The sequence below is a fragment of the Varanus komodoensis genome, unplaced genomic scaffold (assembly GCF_004798865.1).
Source record: "Varanus komodoensis strain SLA01 unplaced genomic scaffold, ASM479886v1 scaffold8, whole genome shotgun sequence".
Classification (NCBI taxonomy): domain Eukaryota; kingdom Metazoa; phylum Chordata; class Lepidosauria; order Squamata; family Varanidae; genus Varanus; species Varanus komodoensis.
In genome coordinates, this window is record NW_025336481.1 from 10,735,409 (window position 1) to 10,758,537 (window position 23,129).

General features: G+C 48.6%; 2 protein-coding genes across 2 annotated transcripts; both read left to right on the forward strand.

Moving 5' to 3' along the window:
- Positions 1–5,908: 5,908 nt before the first annotated feature.
- On the forward strand, positions 5,909–13,878 carry LOC123036415 (cathepsin Z-like). The gene is made up of 6 exons (XM_044455658.1): positions 5,909–6,126; positions 7,770–7,933; positions 8,755–8,937; positions 9,843–9,993; positions 10,810–10,972; positions 12,852–13,878. The coding sequence occupies exons 1-6, from the start codon at positions 5,987–5,989 to the stop codon at positions 12,963–12,965; spliced, it is 915 nt and encodes a 304-aa protein (XP_044311593.1). The 5' UTR covers positions 5,909–5,986; the 3' UTR covers positions 12,966–13,878.
- A 1,047-nt stretch (positions 13,879–14,925) lies between these two features.
- LOC123036416 (cathepsin Z-like) lies at positions 14,926–23,129 on the forward strand. The gene is made up of 6 exons (XM_044455659.1): positions 14,926–15,315; positions 17,195–17,358; positions 18,171–18,350; positions 19,692–19,842; positions 20,799–20,961; positions 22,303–23,129. The coding sequence occupies exons 1-6, from the start codon at positions 15,176–15,178 to the stop codon at positions 22,414–22,416; spliced, it is 912 nt and encodes a 303-aa protein (XP_044311594.1). The 5' UTR covers positions 14,926–15,175; the 3' UTR covers positions 22,417–23,129.

The window sequence follows — 23,129 nt, forward strand, 5'->3', positions numbered from 1 at the left end:
CCTCCAAACAACCCAGCGAGGTGGGTTAGGCAGAGAGTCCGTGCCTGGTCCAAGGTCACGCTGGATCTCCCAAGACTTAGTCCAGCGCTCGAACAGCTGTGCCCCACTCCTCTGAGGCACCCCTCCCCACTGAGACATCTCCTCAAAAAGCAGGGAGCTTGATTTCCAGCAGTGGATAATACAGGATTCATGATTACTGTGTGGACTGGCCAGCAAACACCTGCGGAGCAGCATGTAGACTTCTGGAAAAGGTTTGGTTCCGTTTCTGTCTCCTGATGAAACTCGTACATTCACTGTGGTTGATGCCCCAGAAGGAGCAGAAATAACAAAACAGAAATAAACATGGGACTCTCTCAGCTGCAATATTTAGCTTCTTACTTTGTTTCTCTTCTGGTGCTTTAACTAACATCTCTTGCTAGAAGAATTCAGTGCACATTATTTTCAGGGGAAGGACTACAATAAGGAATGATTTAGACTACACTTTTATGTTTGTTTAGACAGAAAAAAATGTCCTACAACTCTGAGCAATGAGTTGTCTGTTTAAACAAGCATAGAATTGAACCCTTGCAGAGTTTTTGTCTTTCTTTACCAGGAATCAAGCACTTGGTTTGGCATTTCTCAGCATGTCTGACTTTTGCAATACTGAATCCAGATTTCCAAGAATAATTGCTCCCTAGAAACTGCTTGTTGCTGAGGGCTGGAAACCTTCTTAAAAATTTTCCGAAGCTGGGCCTGAGTAGGTCGTTTCAGCTTCCCGCACTTACCTGGAAGGAAGTCCCACAAAATATTACAGCAAATGGGGAAAAAAGAAATATGGCTCAATATTAGTCAATAACCAGTCGATTTTATTATGGTCATAGACCAGCACAAGACAAGATGGGCCAACATAACAAATTGAAAATTAAAACAAGTTCAAACAAGTTACTTTTTGTCATCACAATTAAAATGAGAATTAATATGAATTAAAAACAAGGAGACAAGTAATAAACACAACAATTAAAATAATCACCATTACAATATATATAATATCAAGGTCACGTGTGTAAAACAGAGGACTTTGGCTGTTTGGCAGTATAGAAATTAAATAAATAAAATGCATAATTGCAACATGGTAAAAAGTGATAATGATAGAGCCTTTGCTAAAGTATGCTGTCCCTAATTTATTTATCATCTTCCTACAGTGATAGCAGAGGCACAAAAAAGAGCTACTTTGTCAGTATTCCAGTCTGATAGTAAATATTTTAAATAAAATGATTAAGACATTTTTTAAAGAATAGTGGTAAATAAATCATGATAAAAAAGACAGCAAAATAATACATGGGTTTCTGTTTCCACACTTCCCATGTCACAGGGGACCTTACTATACTTGCCTTCAAAAAGTGTGGAAGATAAAAAGTTTAATTTCACTAGTGTGAAAGCACTCCTGTGCTTAGGGTTTAGCAAATTTGACATGGGGGTTGACATCTTGAACACTGCCACATAATCCTGATAATTAGGACAGCAATCGATCAGTCTCAGATGATTTTGAAATTTAATGTCCCCAGTACATTGTCTGATGACCTCTTTCGCTTGAGTATACCCAAACATCAGTACGACATGAACAAACAGCTCAAGGACTGAATTTTTACCACCAGTGGCCTTTTCCATTGGATTGAAATGTATCCATCAAAATCAATGGAGCAAGGCCAAAAGGACAAAATATCAACGCTAGCCAAAAATTTGTACCATATAACCAGCGCTTTTTTTGTAAGAAAAAAGGTGCCAGAACTCATGAAATTATTTATCTTTCGCACATAGTCAGTCACTGTACACACACCCACACATGTCAGTTGTGTAACGAAACTTAACAGTTGCTGCCCACAGTAAGCACTCGGCACGTGACCACACAACCAATCACAAGCCTAGCAGCGCCATCACAACCAGTGCGGACGAGGCATGCATGCATCAGACTCGACACAAAAGCAGCCCGCATGCACCGTTTTAATGATTTTGCCGCCGACCTGCTACGCTCAACAGGGCGATTCAAATCCACGTGGTCCAAACATTAAATTTTCAAAAGTTACTTTTAAAACTTGGAAAATCTGTCGAAAAAAGGTGCTGGAACTCCGTTCCGGTGCATTCTATGACAAAAAAAACACTGCATATAACAGCATTTGTGCATCTATAGTCATTTGTCCAGTCTCAAGCCCTGAGAACATATCAGGCACTCAAGAAGGACTTCCTAATATTACTCTTAAAAACCTGGTTTGCAAAGCCTCAAAAGGGGTGTGTTCCTTAACCACATATACCTGACATCCATATAGCATCTGTTAAATTATTTTAGCTGTAATGCTCTCCAAACCACAACTCCCATCGCCCCCATCAGGACTGTCAACTTTGGGAAGGCACCAGAAGCCACTGCAGAAGAAGGCTGCAGCCTTCCAAAGACAGAAGTGAGCGACTTCCCATCCTCTGTTCTCATGGAGGGACCGTTAAGGGACAAGCAAGCAGGACGGTCTCCTTCTGCATAACACTTTTCCCTTGTCCATCATGGCACACATGTGCAGAGCTTAGGGTGGCCCCTAATGCAACTCCGGAAAAAGAGGAATGCACGATGAAAAAAGAGGGCACCAATCTGCATAAAAATGCTAATAAGAATGTGTAGATGAAAATGGGAAACAACCATTTTAAAGGGCAAAGGAATACTGTGCATCTCATAATGCGGAGTCGGTGAGCAGGTAAGCCACCCTGGGGCCAGTTTGCTGTCCCGGCACTGTGAACAGGCAACGAGGTTTGCTCCCTCTCTCTTGTCCTCCTGCAGGCCAGCTGAGAACGCTCAATTCAGGATGGCCTTTGGGCCAGGAAGTGGATTGGCAGGTCCAGATGCCGACGTGCTCTGTAACCTCTATTTTTATTGTGTTTCAAGATGTTTCATTGTTTACACTAAGTTGTTTTGTAAATTGCCTGGGTGCCACTTCTGGTACAGGGGGGTTATAAATCAAATGCAGAAATAAGCCAGTCCGTTCCTCCAGTGCTGGAACCAGAGTCAGCCTCCAGTTCATCTGCATGTGGAGGGGGCAGGGCTAGGTGCCCTTTTCCTCCAGCTGCCAGATCTCCAGGGCTGGGCTACCTCTGCCTCTCTCATTGCCCTTATCTAATGTTGGAGTGGCCCTAATAAAAGTCTTACGTTTTATACTTTAGAATATAGAAAACTGCTTGTTTTCTCTCCCTCCCCCAATCTGCAGCATTCTTCCATTGTTTCCTTTTATGGGAAAAGGAGACAAGCCCCAGGACACATGAATAAATACTAATTGCATAGGAAGGTGTCTCTTATCTAAGATGCATCTAGGATTGCATCTAGGATTGCAAATAAGATTGCATAGAGACATCTTACCTGGAGTCTCCAATGTCCTTTCTGGCAGCTCCCTCGTTGTCTTCCTGTAAAAAAGCAAACATTGACACCTGTTAAGCTCTGTAAGTCCTGATTGTTTTGTTATCTGTCACTCAAGATCTTGAGGCCTCATGATGTTTTTCCAATGTTTCTCAGTGTTTCTGTATTTTCATTTTGTGCTGCTTTTGTTCTCACACATCGCTCATTCAAGTTCTCATCCCCCTCCCTCTCATATGAATGTGACTGCAAGTCCATAAAACACTCTGGACATGCTCTGTTCTTCCTAGTCAGTCTTAATGGCTACCCTTCAGTGCTGTTGTAATTTAGGGATTTCTGTTGCTATAAATAAAAGTACTGAGTGCTTGATTGTATGCTTCCACTGAACCAGAATATTCATTCCAAGCAGGTCTGGAATCCTGACACTGCCTGTCTGTGTGATGAAAGGTAAGAAGGGCAGGGAAAGTAAGTGAGGAAAAAGGAAAAAGGAAAAGATTACCCAGAAATAGCGTGAAGATCAGGAGAAATAACCCCCATTCAAGGATAGCTTTTTAAAAGTAGGCAGGGTGCTATTTTGCCTGTTGCAACGGATGTGAGATAGCAAAACGATTCAGAAAGAAAATCTGATAGCAGAGATAGCAAAACACATGCAATGATGGAGATATTCTGAAACATGTTTTTCAAAAGATCACACAAACCAACTGTGTATTAGATAAGAATTTAGTGGAGATATGCAAAAAATAAATGACTGAGATAATGCCCAGCTGAACCTGTAAGCCAGGCCAAATTCAAGGCCCTGTTCTCCCTTCTTTATGTTTGAACTGAACTTGCACTGCTAGTACATCTTCAAATAGAGGACTGTTCCTTTGACAGCTCTACTAATAGAGCTGGCGCCTGGCACCGTCGCTATTTGTTTTTCGGCGCCAGGCTAAGACCTTTTTATTTAAACGTAATTTTAATTAATTGTTAATTTATTTATTGTTTTAACTTTATTGCCTGGATGTTTCTAGTTTTTATATATTTGTATTGCTATTTATGTGTTGGAAGCCGTCCCAAGGCTTATGCGAATGGGGCAGCATATAAGAATCCCAAATAAATACATAATAAAGGCCTGTCCTTTGTAGGGCATCTGGCACCCTGAGTACCTGTGTCAGGCCGTCCCTCTCTTTCTGGCAGCCAATGGCAAATCGTCATCTTGGGGCTGCCCTCCTGTACCCCCCCTGTGTCCCCATCACAAGCTGACTTCAGGGAACATCATATGATTTCATACCAAGATAGTAAATAGGTTATAGAACTTAGTATGAAATATTCCATTGTGACATATTTGTTAGTAGCCGTTTTATTATTATTTTAATTTATCATTGCATGTTTAACTTCACTTTTCCCCCCCAAGGCAGCTTACATGATCCTCCTCCATTCCATTTATCCTCACAACAACCCTGTGAGGTGGGCTAGGCTGAGAGTCAGTGACTGGCCCAGTCACTCCATGAGTTCCATGGTGAACTGGGGCTAGAAAATGGATCTCCTGAGTGGCAGCTAAGCCGCCTAGGAAGGCCTCAGCAATTATAGGTAGCCTATAAATATATATATATAAATGAATGAATCTCCTAAATTCCAGTCTGATGCTCTAATTGCTACATTTGCTAGCCACGTCAAGAATGCTGGTTCACCGGAAAGGCAATTCGTTTGCCATCTACTGGACTGGCTTTCCTGGCTTTTAATACATCCAGGCTACAATCTTATGCAAGAAGACACAAAAACTCATCCTAAAACTTCCCATGTTCCCCAGTCAACCATGCACCGGATTATTCCCTTATCCATGTTACCTGAACAACTTTAATGGAAGCAAAATATCCTTCAGAATCAGAAAACTGCAGAACACCGTGGTACCTGGAACCATTATCTATTAAATAGGAAAATGGCCCCAGTTGCAGGCAGAGATTTGCTGCCACCACCAAGAGTAAACCAAACCCATTCTCCTCAGTTCCCAAGTGTTCCTGATCCTTTGGGGGCAACTGGTCAAGGGTGCCAGTGGGGACTCTTGCCTTGGGCTTCTTGCCAGCTCTCTTGTGGCCTTAGGAGAGCACAGCGCCAATGACAGGCTTTGCTCGGCACACAGCGGGCAGCCTGCTCTTGAAAGCTGTCTTAGCAGGCCCAGTAATGTGAGCCCCCCTTTACAGGCAAACCTCCGGCCTCACATCTCCGATCTGTCCACACAGAGCGGGTTCCCACCACTTGGAGCAATTTCCAGAAGGCATCTGACAGTCTTTAAGACAAGACTTCCAAGACTTGTTGCTTTCCTGCAAGACATGAACAAGGCTGACCCTCGAGAAGAGTTTCACGGGTGCTTGTTGAACAGTAAGAAGGGAGCTATTTTGCCAGTTGCAGGCCACGTGTCCAGGTGGTTGGGATGGCAGTTGAGATGGCTGGACCAAGATAGGAAAGTGCTTGCCACACAAGTGGGGGGTAACCCCATAAAAGGCCCTCCTGGCTCCGAGCCTCGCGTGATCCGACCGGCCAGCGCTGTGCAACACAAGCAAGCGCTGCAGCACCTCGGCCACCCGAACCATTTTGCCAGGCCGCTGTCCTCAGGGGAAGCCCTCTGCCTGCCAGCCCACCATGCCCGTCTGTTGCCGCCTGCCCGCTTTTATCTTGGGGCAGCTCCTCTGCATTTATGTCCACCTTGCTGCCGCCGGCCTCCACTTCAAGGAAGGGCAGAGCTGCTACAAGCCGCTGCCGCGCAAGCCAGCCGGGGTGAGGTAAGCCAGCGAGTCCAGCGGGCCGCCTGGTCCCGTCGCCGCAGCCCACAGGCTGCCGGGTTGCCGTGGGGCTGCCCAAAGTCCAAGAAACCAGACGGAGTGACCAGAGGCAAACGGGGACAGTTGTGCCAAAGAGCTGTGTAGAACCGGGGATTTCAGCAGCTGCTGCTTGTCCTGCATGAAATCCCTTATCTGCTGAAATGCCTCTTCTACACAGTTTGTCATTATTTAGTTTTTAAAGCCAGCCAACACACAGCAATCAACGGTCGCTTATTCTTGTGATGCAGCTGATCCTGCTGGAATCTTCAGAACTTTAAGGACACGCTCACAAGTCATGCCAACGCACCCTAGCAATAAGTGATGGTGAGGCGGTTGCTGGGGAAACATCCCAACAGGCAGTCAGTCTGGCTGGAGATTGTTGGCTCCCTCCCTCCTGCTTCCCCCAGCGCAGCCCCCCGTCCACACGGGGATCCGAGGAGGCTGCGGTAGTGAGCCATTTGGGGCTCGCTGAAGTCCTCCCCTTCCCCTTGCTTTTTCCTTGCGAGCATGCAAGCTAGCTATCAACTGCTTTTGTGACCCCTGTTTGGACAGGTATGGACAGGTATGGGCACTTTGGATTGCCAAGTGCCCCAGCAGCACCTTGAAGGAGCTGCCCATGGTAGCTAACCCCGTTTTTTAATCCCCTTTTACGAATGTTCATGATATTTGCAAATTTTTATAAAGAAGAAATACTTGCACTTGAGCAACTGCAGATATTCGTAGTAGCGCAGGTGTAGGAATCAGGGCCCTGGGTGGGCAGTGTGCGGGGTGGGGGCAGGCTGGCAAATCCAGCAAGATCCACCTTGGTCACTGCACCACAGAGGCTGTGGGAAAGTTTATTTTCCCCTCTGGTTACATCTGGCAGCTGTCAAATGGGAGCAAAGGGGTGAGTCATTTTAGTTTGTGAAAAGGGGAGTGTTATTCCTCCCATCCATTATAAAATCGGTATTCATTAGATTTATGTCCCATCTTCTCCTTTGTTAGAGAACTCAAAGTGGTTTCCATCCTTCTCCTTCTCCTCCTAATCCCACAACAGTCTCCATACTTCACCGTGGTTTCTCTGGTTGTCTGAACCCAGCATCGTGGTTTCCATGGTCCTGGTATGCAGTTACCACTGGGTCCATTGGAAAGAGTAGCAGCTGCTGCAGGATTTCAGGCACGATGGCTGATGGGATGCATCCCAACAGCAGTTACGGCTGACAAAATCAATCTCCCCCACCTCCCTTCCCAGGGCTTGGGTGAGGACTGCAGCCGAACTCAGAGGGAACGGGGAAATTGGATGGGTTGGCACAGCTGCTGCCAGTGCGGCGCTTCTTGAACTCTGGCTCCGCCACCCCTTCACTCTTTTGCCTCCTCTTTTGTCTTCACCCCTCTGATTTTGCCTCCTCTTTTGTCTTCACAATAACCCTGCAAGGTAGGCTAGGCTGAGAGAGAAACACTGACCAAGCTCACTCCCTGTATCCCTGATATGGTATTGCCCAGTATTGAACTGATATTTAAATGGGACTTGCCCCCATTGCAGCTTGGCACGCTAATCGCTACACCACACTGGCTTGGTGCAGTTCTTCTGTCCCTAGAGCACGCCTGCTCTTTCCCACAAACAGGACGTACCCTCGTCCGCATGAGTACCTGGACCTCTCTGCCCTGCCCAAGAGCTGGGACTGGCGAAACGTCAACGGAATCAATTACGCAAGCGCCACACGCAACCAGGGCGCCCCGCAGTACTGTGGGTCCTGCTGGGCTCATGGTTCCACCAGCGCCCTAGCAGGTATGTGTGGGGGATTGACCCATAGAGGCACAGCAGCTCCCAACTCCCAGACAGAGGGGGCCTTGACTGCCAGCAGGGCTGCAATGAAAATGGAGGTTCCCTGGGTGCAACGGCAAATCGCACCCTCTGCCCATGGACCTCCCCCTCAGACGGTGCTGGGATGGACAGGGAGATCTTCTGGCTCTCAAGACATCCTTCTGGGGTTAAACCCTGAGCAAAGCAAATCTCAGACTGCAGACAGGAACCACTTACACAAGCGGAGGCCAAGCTTAGCCAAGTGTCTATAAAACAGCGAGCTCAGTTCCTCAACAAGGGTAGAGGTGGCACTAACCCATGCCAAGAAGAAAGCATGGAAAGCTTTAGAAGGAAAGCCCTAAGAGGGGTGGGGAACACCCTGTGGCCCAGAGGTGGAGTGCCTGGTTTGCATGCAGGAGCGTCCAGCTCCAAGCCTGGCATCTCCAGGTAGGGCTGGAAAAACCCATGGATGACACCCTGGACAGCCACAGCTGCCTGCCTGTGTCAGCAGTGCTGGGGTTGGGTCAGCACTGGACCAAGGGTCTGGCACAGCATGCGGTGGGCGCCTGTGTTACCTTGCAGCCCTAAGACAGTCCAGGAAGAGTGGAGAGCGCTTGGTGGTCACGGAATGCTGACCAACAGTTTGGGGAGATGGGAGCGTAATGTTGGGAGGAGGCTGTGGGGTGTCCTTGAAGATGGCATGGCTTTCTGGAACCCAAACAGGAGTCCCAAACCTGCCTAGAGTTCCTGATGCTGCAGATGCATGCTTACAGCTTACTCTGTGCTTGGTTGCCTTCCTCTCGCAGATCGCATCAATATCAAGAGGAAAGGCGCTTGGCCCTCTGCTTTCCTCTCAGTTCAGCATGTGGTCGACTGTTCCAGAGCCGGTTCGTGCGCCAAAGGTGGCGATGACAGTGGTGTGTGGGAATACGCTCATGAGCACGGCATCCCAGATGAGACTTGCAACAATTACCAAGCTAAAGATCAAAGTGAGACCTGTTTGTCCGACTGTCTGTCTGTGATATTTCAGCACTGCTTATTGGCCAAGATCAGCTCCCATAGATGCTTACGGCTGAAATCAAATCCACATGAGTCAAAATAACTAGGGATCAGGGTGGGAAGGCTGGGAAGAACTCTTTGGGATCCTGGAAAACACAGGCCAGGTTCTGGACTGTGCTTTCCAGATGCCCAAAGAGACTATCTGAAAACTTGATTTCCACTTGAGTTCCTTCTGATATGCCTACTACAAGGGCCATGAAATTAGACATCAACCTGTGCTGGTGACTCGTCCTCGGAGTCCAAGGGTGATAGGAAGGCCAAATGCTCTGAGAGGGTACATGGAAGGTACTTTCCCTAGAGGAAAGGAGCCCCACCTTGACTGTCACATCCTCAAAGCCAGTGCGGTGTAGTGGTGAACAGCGTGGGACTGGGACTCAGGCGATCTGGTTCGAGTCCCCGCTCAGCCATGGCGCCAACTGGGTGACTTTGGGCCAGTCACAGACTCTCAGCCCAGCCTACCCCACAGGGTTCTTGTGGGGATAAGTTTGAGAGCAGAATGAGAATTATGAAAGCCACTTTGAGTTCTTTTAAAAAAAGAAAAAGGCAGGATATAATTCTAATAAATAAGCACCGATGGTTCAGAGATTCATTTATGGAATGGACTTAGAAAGCATTCTGAAGTGTGATGTCTGGCATTCGGGGTGGCTGTTCAACAAGGTTAGTTCCTTTCTGGGCTAAGCAGAAGCTGGCTCAGTCATCCCTGGGGGAAGCAGAATCTCCATGAACTGCCTAAGAGTGGCATTGCAAAATCTTGCTTCCATTACTTCTGGTTCATTCTTTCACTGGATAAGCGACAACTTCCTGTACCAGTCAAATCCCTGTGTTGATTTTGCAGAGTGCAGTAAGTTTAATAAGTGCGGAACGTGTGTTACTTATGGAAAGTGTCACATAATAACGAACTACACCTTGTGGAAAGTCGCTGATTATGGCTACCTCAGTGGAAGGGAACAAATGATGCCAGAGATCTATGTCAATGGACCCATCAGGTAAAGAAACACACTGTATATGGCCATCAGCTGGGGAATAACCAATGGAAGCTCAAGAATACGCTATTTGTAGCGACTACTGTAAGGATGCATGCAAGAGAAAAACACCAGGATTCTGCTCCTGTGGGTCTAGACCCTGGAATGCTACACGTGGTTCAGCCAGTGTCATCTGGAATGGGCTGAGACCCTGCACCCTTATCCAACAACATCTGTGTTCTCACTCTCGTTCCATGAGTGTGCCCCAATTTGTGTTGGATACGGGGCAGATGATAACTGGCTGATAGGCTGAGAACTCAAGTCTTACAGGAGATAGTAGAAGAGGGAGGCCAGCGAGGACCAGGGAGAACCTGGCTTATGGACTGTTTGTGGAAAGGGGGACAGAAAGTTTTGGAGTTGAAAAGCATCTTGAAGTTCCTGTGTCTCACCTCCTGCTCAGTGGTGGAGGGAGACTCGGCCACCTATGCACTGCAGAGCAGCTCTCCCCTAAAGTTTAGCCAGCATTTGCTTCCCTGCAACTTCCACCCATTGTTCTAGTCACACCTTGTGAGCAACAAAGAACTAATCCTTCAGCCCATCAGTCATTTAAAGGCCACTATCATGGCTCTAAATCTTGTAAGGCAGGTCAACTTTTGCCCCCACTTACAGAGCCCATTTCCCCTGATTGCTGGATGCAGCTCCAAACCTTGACATCTTCAAATTGTGGTTTGTATTTTTTTTTTTTTTTTTTTTTTGACAGTGTTATCCAAAGTGAGCATTCAAAGCTGCTAGTTCTCAGTAGCATCCTAAAAGTGTTTCTGTTTTCTAATTTTTCAACAGCTGTTCAATCATGGCTACTCCAAAGCTGGATGAATACACTGGAGGACTTTTTGCTGAACACCAGAACTCAATAGACATAAACCACATCGTCACTGTTTCTGGCTGGGGAATAGAAAACGGAACAGAATACTGGATTGTCCGCAACTCCTGGGGCGAGCCTTGGGTAAGCAGGGACAAACAACTCCAAATGAGAAGTCATTGTTTTCCCAAGGTTTTTGATGGGTGGGCAGATTCCACCGTTGGGCGCGGAGGTGCACACTCTTCCCCCAGATACTTTATGGAGCAGCCTTCCCCAAACCAGTGCCTTCCAGATGTGCTAGACTACAACTCACATCATCTCCAGGGGGTTCTGGTCTACGACCATGATAAATTGAATCAAATGGAATCCTCTTCGGGGAGGGATATTTAGCTGCAACATACTTTCAACAGAGGTCTTGGCAAAATTTGGTAATTGCAGTAGAGAGCACGACGAATTGAGTTTGTAGAGGTACTGCTCTATATTTTAGCACACAAGAGATGTTAATGAAACATCATTATGCTGCACACAGAATTTGAAACCCTTCCCTCCAGGCCAAAACAAGATTTCCCTGCCCGTGTGCTATAGTAGGTGCCTGGTTTGCGGGGAGGTAGGTAACCCGTGGGCAGCATTTGTCTTGGTGAGGCACTGGGGCTGCAGCAGACTCCCAGGAATGGCTCGTGTCCCGCCGTGGCAGGAACCTGACCCGTGTCCCAGGCTTAGAAGCATCACTTCTCTGGTCAGCTTTCCCACGTTAGCAGTGGCCAAAAAAGGATGGCTGACCCTTCTCTCTAGAGCAGCTACTGAAGAAAATCCAGCTGTGCTCCAAGGGAAATTCACTCTGTACTCTTTGCATCCAGTTCTACAAGCATGGAGAACGCCGGTGGAGCAAGCATTTCCTGGGGTTTTGTTTGCTTGGAATGAGGTCACTGGAGCCTCATGATGTTGTGTGTCTGCTTTATGGTTTATTTACACATATATCCAAGTTGAGCATAAAAGGAGGCTCAAAGGGTAAACCTAGCAGACATGGGTCCCAGAAGGTTACGAGAACCACCAGTGCTCTAGGATCCTCAGCGAGATCCCCCTTGACACTATGCTCCACCTCTGGGGCCTTCCTCTGAGTGCCCATGGGAAGCTTGGAGCAAGGCAACCGGGGGAAGGCCCCCCATCTTTGGAGCAACCTTCTTGGTACAGCCCACCTGGCATCAAGCTTGCCATCTTTCCAGCACCAGCTGAAGAAAGCCCTTTATGTGGAGGCCATTAAGAACTTACTTGGATACCCAGGGGGCTGAGGGGGATTATCCAGGTGATTCCTTTGCTTTGGAAGGTCTCTTTCACTGTATGTTTTTAGTTTCTTAAAATTGAGGTTAACATTGTTTCGTAGTTATGATATATACCTTGGTTCCGACAATGCAGAAACCCTCTTTCAACAACCCCCTGTGGTTCAAGGTCAACCCAAGCATCGGTTACTGTGTTGTCCCTGACTGTGCAGTTGTACATGCAGGTGCAAAGGTAGAGCGTTTTGGGTCATCCCCGTTCAGGCTGATGAGATTCAGCTGACCGTGTCCATGCCATGAACCAAGTGCCCCAGTCTACCTCTGGTTCATCAAGGATTGTCTCCCCTCCCAGCCCCCAGTTACCAGCAGAGGATGTTTAGGGAGTCGGTGCTGTAGTGATGGAACTTGTCAGCAAACCAGTTTAGGGATGGGTGTTGGGGCATCTGCCCACCTTCCCCCTAGTCTCCTTTTTTCATGGCTCTTTGACGACAAAGGGACGTTTCTGATCTGGAGGTGCATGTGCTTCTATAGCTTTTTCACAAACTCCCTAATAATCCACACACCCTCCTACATGCTTGGAGTACCCCCACCCCAAGCAATCAGTTTCTTTTTGTTTCCAAGTTGCACAGTCACTGATGTATAACCAAATTCAAGATGCTCGTATGTCTTATACAAAGTGAAAACTAATTTCAACCTGAGTTCCTTCTGATATGCCAGTAACAGTGTCAATGCCAATTCATCTCTTGCAGGGAGAGCGTGGCTGGTTTAGAATTGTGACAAGTGCATATGAAGCAGGAACAGGAAAAAGCTACAACCTGGGTCTGGAAGAATACTGCACCTATGGAGATCCAATAATTCCTTGAGCCCACAAATGGCTTTTGCTTGTTGCTCACGCTTTTGAAATAAATGGGGCTTTACCAGCAATGCGTTTTCCTTCTTAAGGAAGGGAAGTATAGCTATTTAGCAATGCACACTAATGATTAAGCATTAGCATAGTACAGTTTGCTTATTCCATCATTGCATGAATTCAAACCTGTGAATAACATCTGTCATGAGGGACAACTGTTGGCTGCAGAGAGCAGTGGGGACATTGGGTGTCTTTGATTGGAGGCTTTCATCACTTATAGAGCATATGCAGATAGCTTTACAGTTTGCCAGAATATACGGACCACAACCTACCTAAAATCAGTAGAGTCTCGTTTTAAACATGTGCTTAAGCAACCATGGAACCAAGCCATCTTGTGATGTTCCATGCAACCAGAATCCTGCATAGATCAGTTTCCAGAGGGATAGCCTCCTGGTGCAAAAGCAAGTCTTGGGGTGCCTTAAAGCGGCCTTCCCCAACATGGGGTGCTCCAGATGTGTTGGATGGGAATTGTAGTCTAACACACTTGCAAGGCCAGGCCCCATGTTGGGAAAGGCTGCCTTAAAGACGTGAGGCATTTATTGTGTTATAAAGTTTTATGTCTACAAAAATATATGGCAGAATAAATTTGGTAGTATTTAAGGTGTTCAGACTCTGTTACTTCGGCACTGAGGGACACTGCCTAGAGATAACTGGACGTTTTGTTGATTCATCTTAGATAGACTTATTGCTCACAATATGATTCCACGATTCCAAAACAAAGACATGAATATCGTTGTTCAATAAGCTCATATGCCCATTGACTAAGTGTGAACTCTTGTAATATGCAGCTGTGAGTCCTGCTCCATCCAGTCTTCATTAACAAAGCCAAACAAAAACATTTTGATTGTACTTGGATAAATTGTTGTGAACTGCCTAGATCTAGCTTTGACTAGTGGGCAGTATAGAGATGAAATTAATAGTAATATAAACCTTTTCTCTCTTTTGCTTTATTTTTTCGTTTTCTTTCTGTGCTGGATTTCTCCATTATGTTCTGCAAATGTTATGCTGCGTCCTAACCCGAGACTGGCCAGCCACGCAGCCAGCCGGCCAGTCTGCAAAGAGATTAGGGGCAAACTCTGCTCAAGCAATCTTTGACCACATGCCGGCGCTCACCCCTTTCGAGTCGGGCCTCTCCCAGAGTCATGTGCTTTGTGATCCAGAAAACAAAACCCAGAATTTCCTTATGCATGAAAGCATAAGGTCCTTGGATTATCTCTCTTATTTACAAATGTGTAAGAAAGTGTGGTGGGCGCAAAAAGGCATTCTGGAGGCAGAATTCCTGAACAGGCCAGTTACTGGGGAACATGGGGGGTGTGCTGGGGAACATGGGGGGTGCTGTTGCATTCATGTCGCCTCCGACAGCTGATGGCCCGCTGTGGGAACATAATCCTGGACCAGAGGGATTCTGGCCCCGATCCAGCAAGGTTGAGGTTCTACTTCAGGCGGCTGCAGACATCCAACGCAACTGCGCGGGTCCCTGTCGCTCCCCGCGTCTTCCAAGCCGGTTTTGCTTGCTCCTGCGTGGTCGGGCGGTGCGCGCCCGCAAAGCAGAGGATGGCTGCGGCGCCGGGTCCCCGCGTGCCCCTCGCAAGCAAGCGAGCAGGTCCCGCCTGCACAAGCGCAAGCTTTGCACACGAGCGTGGGAGCACACGCAGGCTGGATTCCCTTCCCCACCGCGGCCTCCCTCCTCGCTCGGCCCTCGCGCTCGGCATGCCCGGAAAACGCCTCGCCGCCCCCGGGCCCAACTCGCGCGTGTGACCGCCACGCCGCCGCTGCGCCCCGCCCTCCAGCGCGACGGTGCCGCCTTCGCAGGGCCGCGGGCAGCGCCTCACCGGCAGGCGCGCCCGAGAGGACGCAAAGCGCTCGGCCAGGGCCGGTCGTAGTCTGTGTGTGCACGCGTCTCTCTCTCTCTCTCTCTCTCTCTCTCTCTCTCTCTCTCTCTCTCTCTCGCACACGCATGTGCAAGGGCGGCGCTGCCCCGCACTTGCCGCCAGCAGCGCTCTGATTCATCGCGCATTCCGCCCCGAGCGTCTCCTTTAAAAGCCGCGGCGGCAGCGCAGCGCCGGGAGCAGAAAGCCGCAGCGCCCGCCCAGCGCCCGCAGGACCCTCGCAAGACCCTCGCAAGCGGCGGGGGAGCGCCGCCGCCCAGCCCGCCGCGCCGCGATCATGCTCGTCCGGCAGGCGCCCTTCCTGGCGCCGCTGCTCGGCGCTTGCGTCCTGCTGCCGGCCGTGTCCGCCGCCGGCCTCTACTTCAAGGAAGGGCAGAGCTGCTACCGGCCGCTGCCGCGCAGACCTGCCGGGGTCAGGTAAGGCAGCCGCCCTCGCGCCTAGACACACGCGCCCCGGCGCAAGCCCCAGCCGGCCGCCCCTCGGCGCTCCCCGTTCGCTTGAAATGGGGCCGATCGGGATTTAGCGGGCAGAAAGTAGCGCTGCAGATGGTTGGGACTTGGACTCCTGGCGTCCCTGCTTATTGGCCACCGGTAGGGTCTTCTGGGAGTCGGAAGTCTCGAACATCTGGGTCTCTGTCTTCCGCCCGCCCTGGTTTGACGGATTTGGGCTTGGAGATATCGCCGCCCAACAGGGCAAAGACTGCCCAAAGGAACGCCCAAAAGGGGTCTTCTTTTTGCTTCGCGTTTTTGCAAAGGCTGAGGCCAAGACCGAAAACTTCTGAGAACAGGGAGGGACTGTGGGCAGTGCATATGATGGAGCCTTTGATTAAAAGAAGAAAAATCCTAAAGTGTGTGGGGGAGAGTATTTTAAGGAACTTCCTCAAATCACAGCCTTGTGATGTCGAAACAAAACAAAAACCACAATGCTGAATAAACTGTGTTGCACTATCTCTCTACCCACAGATAGTGGGGATAAGGACTCACTCTGCACTCATGTTCCCCAGAAATAAGACCCGTGGTGCCCGGGGAGCTTTCTCCTGAGCAAATGCGTGCAGGATTGCAACCCAAGAGGCCCTGCACTAAGGGGTAATGCCTGGTTCTGTGGCAGCTACAGTGGTGGAGGCTTGGCATCTCCTCCCCAGATATCCAGGTACTGGCAGGGGTGCCTGGAAGAGGGAGCGGTCTTGGGGTAGAGGACCTGCTGTGGCAAATGCCCTTGGGGTGGTCTGCTTGACCTTATTGATCTTCAAGGAGCCCTTCTTTCACAGTCCCAGGCAGCAGAAGTTACTGATTTGAGAGGAACAGGCAGACTGTTAGGATTATTATTGTAATGTCCGTTTACGCACCACCTTTTCTCCCTGAGAGAAACCTAAGGAAGTTTACACGATCCTCTTCCACTCCATTTTACCTTCACAACAACCCGGTGAGGTAGGATAGGCTAAGAGGCAGTGACTGGCCCAGAGTCAGCCAGGGGCTTCCTAGCTCCTCAGGAGAACCCAGCACGCCAACCCCTGCAGCGCATGAGCTCTCCCCTCCTGGGCCAGATCACTTCCTTATGCATCTGTTTCCTACACAGGCAAATCCAGTTGGAGAGCCCACATCCAGTGCTGACAGGAAGTCACCCTCCCCTGCTGTTACTTGCCAACAGCTGACATTCAAAGACACACCTGAGCAGCCACGCACAGCCGCATCCTGCATGCCTTGGTCTCAGCCCTTATACTGACCTCCCCGAAAACCCGGGAGGTTGTGAAGTGCCTGGCAGGCTGCAGCACCCAGAGGAGGGCTGCTCTCAGTTTGGTGGCCCATCAGTAGGGGCAGGGTTCTTCTGGGGCCAAATGGTCCAGCATTCCAGTGTGAATGCTATAAAAAAAGTCTGGCACAACATGTAAGGTTCACACTGGACCCGCTTTCTGCGGTTTCTTATGCCGAGGCTCCTTGAAGGGGATGGTCAGTGTTGCTTGTTGGCAGCCACTGTCGCTTGCTTGTTTGGAGGAAAGGAAGGATGGTAGGAAGCTGCCTTGTATTTAGTCAGACCACGGGGCTACCAGCCCAGTATTGCTGACATGGACTGGCAGCAGCTTTCCAGAGCTTCAGGTAGGCGTCTTTCCCAGAGTTACATAGCGATGCTGCAGATGAGGCAGCTGCCTTCCTGCTGAGCCATGGCCCTTCCCAGCTCATGTGACTGCCAAACAAGCAGACCAGCTGACAAAACCACAAAGCTGTGGAAATAACATGTCCCCTTCTCAGACGACAAGGAAAGTATTTACTTGCTTCTCCTTCTTGTCTATTGTAATAGAACCTACCGTCGCCCGCATGAATATTTGGACGTATCCACACTGCCCAAGAGCTGGGACTGGCGAAATATCAATGGAGTCAATTATGTGAGCACCACGCGCAACCAACACATCCCACAGTACTGTGGGTCATGCTGGGCTCATGGAAGCACCAGTGCCCTCGCAGGTAGGTAGTGGGGCCAGTGTTGCCCAGCCACCTCACAGAACATGGGGCATCTTTCCTCGCCTTGGCAGCTAACAAGCATCAGTAGCTCAGCTGTTCTGAATGGCTTGGATTCCCAGTTTCTCCTCTGTTTGCTCACATGAGGGGCAGTGGTGCCGTGCGGCCAGGGCTTGTAGGAACGCTGAGCCTGCTCTTCTTTGATTAGCAGGAACCTGCCACTCCTACAAAACCTCCCTGTTTTCTTTGAGCCCAGTTGCAATCCACACAGTGGCCATGAGGGAATGCTTTTTATATTGGTCCCTCTTAAGAGGCAAAGTATTTTAGGGTAGCCTAAAATTTTGGGCCTTTGCTTTACAAAAGTCCTCCTGGTGGAGATGGAAAATGCCAGACCTGCTTGGTTGATATGGCTCCAACATAGCTGCTTGAATTTTTGGACTCTTCCTGGGGATTTAGCTAAGGAAACTGTTGAGAAGAGCATTACACTTCCAAATCTGATTTCTGGCAACTCCTCCTTCATCTGCAGCCCAACTGTACTATGTTAGAAACAATTCCTCCAACACGCAGGAATAAAATATTCTGGGATCTTGGGTTGCAGGGGGTGGGTGGGCTGCAGAAGACAAGGTGGAGGAAGGAAACACTGATCTGGGCATATTAATTCTGCCTCTTGCATGGGCAGCTGGCTGCCCTCTTTAAGCAGATCACTCGATGCTGCAGCATTTCATTCCTTTACAACTGTCACTTGAGGGCGAATGATTTCTGTGCTGTAGAATGCTGTGTCTGTCTTGCATTCATTGCCAGTTGCCTTTATCTCTCAGATCGCATCAACATCAAGAGGAAAGGCGCTTGGCCCTCTGCTTACCTCTCAGTTCAGCATGTGATTGACTGTGCCGAGGCTGGGACCTGCCATGGTGGAGACCATTCAGGCGTGTGGCAGTACGCCCACACCCACGGCATCCCTGACGAGACCTGCAACAACTACCAAGCCAAAGATCAAAGTGAGAGAATGGCAGAAACAACTGCCTGAATATCTCTGTCCTTCCATCTCCATCTCTCTCTCTCCCCCTCCATACCTGTCATATCTGCACCCTACTTAACAGCCCAGATCGCATTCCAAAGAGGTATGCAATTAAAGCCTGCATAAAGCACAGCTTTAAACAGGCTTTTGTTGGCCTGGTGGGGAACATCCTCTGCAGACTGGTTAATTTAGTCCACATTTTCTAGAACAGGGGTGGGCAGTGTGCAGCTGACATGCAGGCTATTTCTGCACGGCCCTAGCTTTTTAAATAACTGATTTAAAAGTTTTTAGAAGTTGCAGTTTATCGCTTCTAAAATTCAGTAGCAAAGTGCCATGAAGGCTAAACACTGACATATTTAAGGTGCAGTCCAACACAAGCATAGACAGAAAAAGCCTTTTTTTCTTTCTAAAGTTGCATAGCATTGCCCCCCTTAGCTTGAAAACATGCTAAATCGTCCATCCCAAGTCCTGCAGAGCTTAACTTAGCTTGCTTTTGATTGATTTCTGACTTTGCTAAGTCTCCTTAGTGGTTTGCCACTGAACTTTGGCAGCAAACTGCTACCTTTTCAGACTGCTTTTTGGAGGTGAGTGTGTGGCTTGCAGCAACTCCTGATGGAGGAATTGGCTCCTTGAAGGTCCAAACTTGCCCACCCCACTTTCAAAGAAGAGGACCGACAAGTGGCTTAGGAGCAGGCTGAGCTAGCAGTGTCTTGTTTGACAAATGATTGAGATAACGCTAATTTAAAATTTATATATGCATAAATATATTTATATTCCCCTGGTTCTGTCTATGGGGCTTAGGACAGTTACTATATATAAAGGTCAACATTTTTATCTTTTCCATTTTCTGCTGCAGAACCCATTTCACAGAAAGCAAATTAGTGAAGTCAGGGACAAGTATGTGTAACTGCTACAAAGTATCTCAGAATTGCTGCATGATATTTGCAATTTGGGAGGAATTAATAGGAAATACTCAGTTTTCCTCTCATTTTTTGAAGTTTTGTGCAGCCTTATTCTCTCTGGGATGAAAGTAGGCATATTGCAGGAAACAGCAAGGCAAGGCTCCTTGAGTGGACCTGCCCAGCTTGAGTTCCACAAATGGAGTCAGGGTGGGCAACATGACTTCCCCTGAGGGCTTTTGACCTTTCTGGGGGCTGCTAAATGGCCCTGAGTTATTTTCAGGCTATGCATGGAGTTGCTCAGAGCCTCTCAGGGAAGCAGAATATGGATTGAATAAATAATTGCAAAACCTCATTTCAGTGCTTTGAACCGTTGGATAAAAGGGGACTTTCTGTGTCAAATATCTCTGCTGGTTTTGTAGAGTGCAGGAAGTTTAACCAGTGTGGAACGTGTGTTACTTTCCAACAATGTCACCTGATAAAGAATTACACCTTGTGGAAAGTTGCTGATTATGGCTACCTCAGTGGGCGAGAAAAGATGATGGCTGAAATCTATGCCAAGGGACCCATCAGGTAAAGAAATACAACCTTATGGCAAGCATCTAGGTCAGGGGTCTTCAAAATTTTTCTAAAGGCGGCCAGTTGACAGGTGCCAGCGGTGGGTGCGGGCCGCCAAGACAGTGCCGGTGGGTTTGTGGCGGGGGGGGGGAGGCGCATGGGGTGAGGCGCCGGCTTGCTCGTGAGCAGATCATTTTCTCCAGTTAGTCCAAAACGATCTCCCCGCGAGCAAGCTGCCACCAGGCACGCACGGCTAGGCACTGACTTGCAAGCCATGCGCTCGTGCCTGCGTGCGTGCCCAGCAAGTGCAAAACCTGTGGGCATGGCGGGCTGGTTAAATGGGCATGGCGGGCCGGATCCAGCCTGCGGGGCTTAGTTTGAGGACCCATGATCTAGGTAATAAGCACGAGGCCAAGAACAGAGAATTAGTCCAAAAAACCATGCAAGAAAAGTCCCATGGTTTTAGACTGTGTAATGGCCAGGGCCATTTGGGAACTTTGGCTCCTACCGATGGGGCATTTGCTCCCATAATTCCACTGACTCAAGTAGGGATGGGCGTGGCTCAATTTGTGCTGGGCAAAGGTATTGAATGGCAGGTTGCTATGCTGTGCAATCCTGTCCTCTCACCAAGAGATGGCTGGTGCCCAGGCAAGGTCTGGGTCATCTCCTGATGGTAGAGAAGGAGAGTTTTCTTTGACACGAGGGGCGCATGTCGTTTGTGGAAGCGGCGGAGGGAAAGTGGAAGCTTCAACAAATGTCTTGGGAGCTGATCTCTCTAAGATCTGGGCAAGGCGGAGCAACTTTTGCTCCCACCCACAGAAGCCATTTCCTGTCATGGCTCACTGCAGCTGAAAGCTCTGACATGGGACCGTGAGCTGTGGTTTTGGTGACTGCATCCCAAGTGAGCATGTGGCGCTGCTAACGCACGAATCTAAAAGTGTCTGTTTTTGCTGTTTTGAATATTTAAACAGCTGCGGAATCATGGCCACTCCGAAGCTGGAAGAATACACTGGAGGACTTTATGCTGAATACTCCCCAGGTGCTTCAATAAACCACATTGTCTCTGTTGCTGGCTGGGGAGTAGAAAATGGGACCGAATACTGGATAGTCCGGAACTCCTGGGGCGAGCCGTGGGTAAGCAGACTAAAGCAACTGTGTGCAAGGGTTTTGTGTGTTTTTTCAGGATGTAGCTGGATTGGGATAGGAGATTCCATTGAGCGGAGCGTGACTCGATGGCCTCATAGGCCCCTTCCAACGCTACGATTCTGTTGCAGCAAATGGAGGTGGATTTAGCTGCTCCAGAAAGTCTAAGGGAAGAACAAAGATGCAAAAAAAAATGGTGATTGCAGGAACAGAAAGCAACACAGGCAAATTCACTGGATGCCCTTTTGCAGAGATAATGCTCTGCATTTCAGCACACACAGTACGTTGATGAAAATTCTTGGTGTTGCTGTATGCAGCACACACAAATTTGGGATCATTAGGCCAAACGGGCGAGTGTCAAGTCGCGCTGAGCCAGTGGGCAGCATTGGCTTGACAGTCCTGCGGGTGTGGCTGGGATGCACCCTGTGGCCAGCAATGAGAGCAGTCCTCTCCTGGAGGTGTCGCAGTTGCAGATGGTGCCCTCATGTTAGCAGTGGCCAAAAAAGACTTGGAACAGCTTCTCCTTTACAGGAATAGATGCTTGACTCTTAATCTGGCCCAGGGAAGGTTTGATGTTGGGCAGTTGAAAAATATAATGCACAACTCAGCAATAAAAAGCAACTCAGTCTTTTTTCTAGGAAATCCCAGCTGTTGGATGACTCATTGTAGATAAAAGTCTCACATGTACAAAAAGAGCATTGCATTCATTGCAGCGATGAAGAGCTGGTTCTGAGGCCCTGCTGAGCACATCAGCATCGTTGTCCCCTCTGATGCGCCGACTGGTTCTGTGTATGTGCACACAGAGGGAGTGCTTTGGTTTGGTCCCATAAGAGTTTGTAAAAACACAGTTGGTCATATCCATGCAGCGCAGAATATCAGAGACTTAGAACTCAGTTCCCCTGAATTTATTCTGGTCCCTAAAGGATTGTCCCCTGACCTCCTGAGCTCAGAGCGGGTGTTAGGGAGTTGGTGCTTTAGGAAGAGAACTTGCCAGCAAACCACTTTAGGAGTGGACACTGGGCCACCTTCTTTTTACTCCCCTTTCTGCATGGCTCTCCAGCCAAAATAAAATAAAAATAAAATAAAGCTTCTGATCAGGAGTGGCAGGCATATAGTTCCAAACCCTGCTCAGAAACTTCCAAATAACCCACAGTGCACTACATGTTTTGGAGAGGTTTCAGAACACTCTCTCTTTGTTTCTGTTCCCCCCACCCCAATTTGCACAGTTCTTGATGTTTAAGCAGGTTCAAGGTTGTACCATAATAAGACAAAGTAATTTCAGGTTGGTTTCAGCATCCCATAAGGAACTCACTGCCAATTTGTATCTTGCAGGGTGAACGTGGCTGGCTTCGAATTGTGACGAGCGCATATAAAAGAGGAAAGGGCGGAGACTACAATCTGGCCTTGGAAGAGGACTGTGCTTATGGAGACCCCATACTTCCCTGAGTCGGCAACTGTCATGCACTCATGCTTTTGAAATGAAAGAGATTTGCAAAAGACTTTCTTCTTAAGAAAGGGAAGGATAGGTTTTCGGCAACACGCATGAATGATGAAATCAGCACAGGCAGATCTGTGCATTTGGTAATTTTTTGATTCAAACTGCAATTAGCATCCTCATGGAGAGACAGATATTGATTATGCAGATAGAAAGAGGGTTCCATTTGGCCATGCATTTGTTTAGTTTCTGCTTGACAGTTTTTACTTTTGTCAGTGGTGACAGACTGTGGTACTGGCTTTCCAGTTCATGTGGATGTACGGACCCGAACTCAGCTGGGGTCGGATTAAGCATGAATCTGAAAAACCCACACACAGTCTAACAGTGTACCTTGCGGCTGATGTCGCCTTTAAATTCCATTGCCTCATCCTGGGAGCAGAGCTGAGGAGCTGAACGGTAGTGCCTTGTACAGAAGGCAGTGCAGCAGACAGCCGGTGTGGGAAGGTGGTTAGAGGGTTGCACTGGGGGCCTGGGAGGTCCAGGGTTTAGTCTCCGCTTAGCCAGGGGGCTCACTGAGTGATTTTCAGCCAGTCACATACTTTAAGCCTAACCTACCTCACAGGGTTGTTGTGTGGAAAAGATGGATTGAAGGCGGACCATGTCAGCCACCTTGCATTTCCTGCAAGGGGAAAAAAGGCAGAATATAAATGCAATGTACTAATCA

Coding starts and splice junctions, on each gene's coding strand:
- LOC123036415 (XM_044455658.1), top strand. CDS start 5,987: ATGCCCGTCTGTTGCCGCCTGCCCGCTTTTATCTTGGGGCAGCTCCTC. Junction 7,934..8,754: donor TTCCACCAGCGCCCTAGCAG/GTATGTGTGGGG, acceptor TTCCTCTCGCAG/ATCGCATCAATATCAAGAGG. Junction 10,973..12,851: donor ACTCCTGGGGCGAGCCTTGG/GTAAGCAGGGAC, acceptor CATCTCTTGCAG/GGAGAGCGTGGCTGGTTTAG.
- LOC123036416 (XM_044455659.1), top strand. CDS start 15,176: ATGCTCGTCCGGCAGGCGCCCTTCCTGGCGCCGCTGCTCGGCGCTTGC. Junction 18,351..19,691: donor CTACCAAGCCAAAGATCAAA/GTGAGAGAATGG, acceptor CTGGTTTTGTAG/AGTGCAGGAAGTTTAACCAG. Junction 20,962..22,302: donor ACTCCTGGGGCGAGCCGTGG/GTAAGCAGACTA, acceptor TGTATCTTGCAG/GGTGAACGTGGCTGGCTTCG.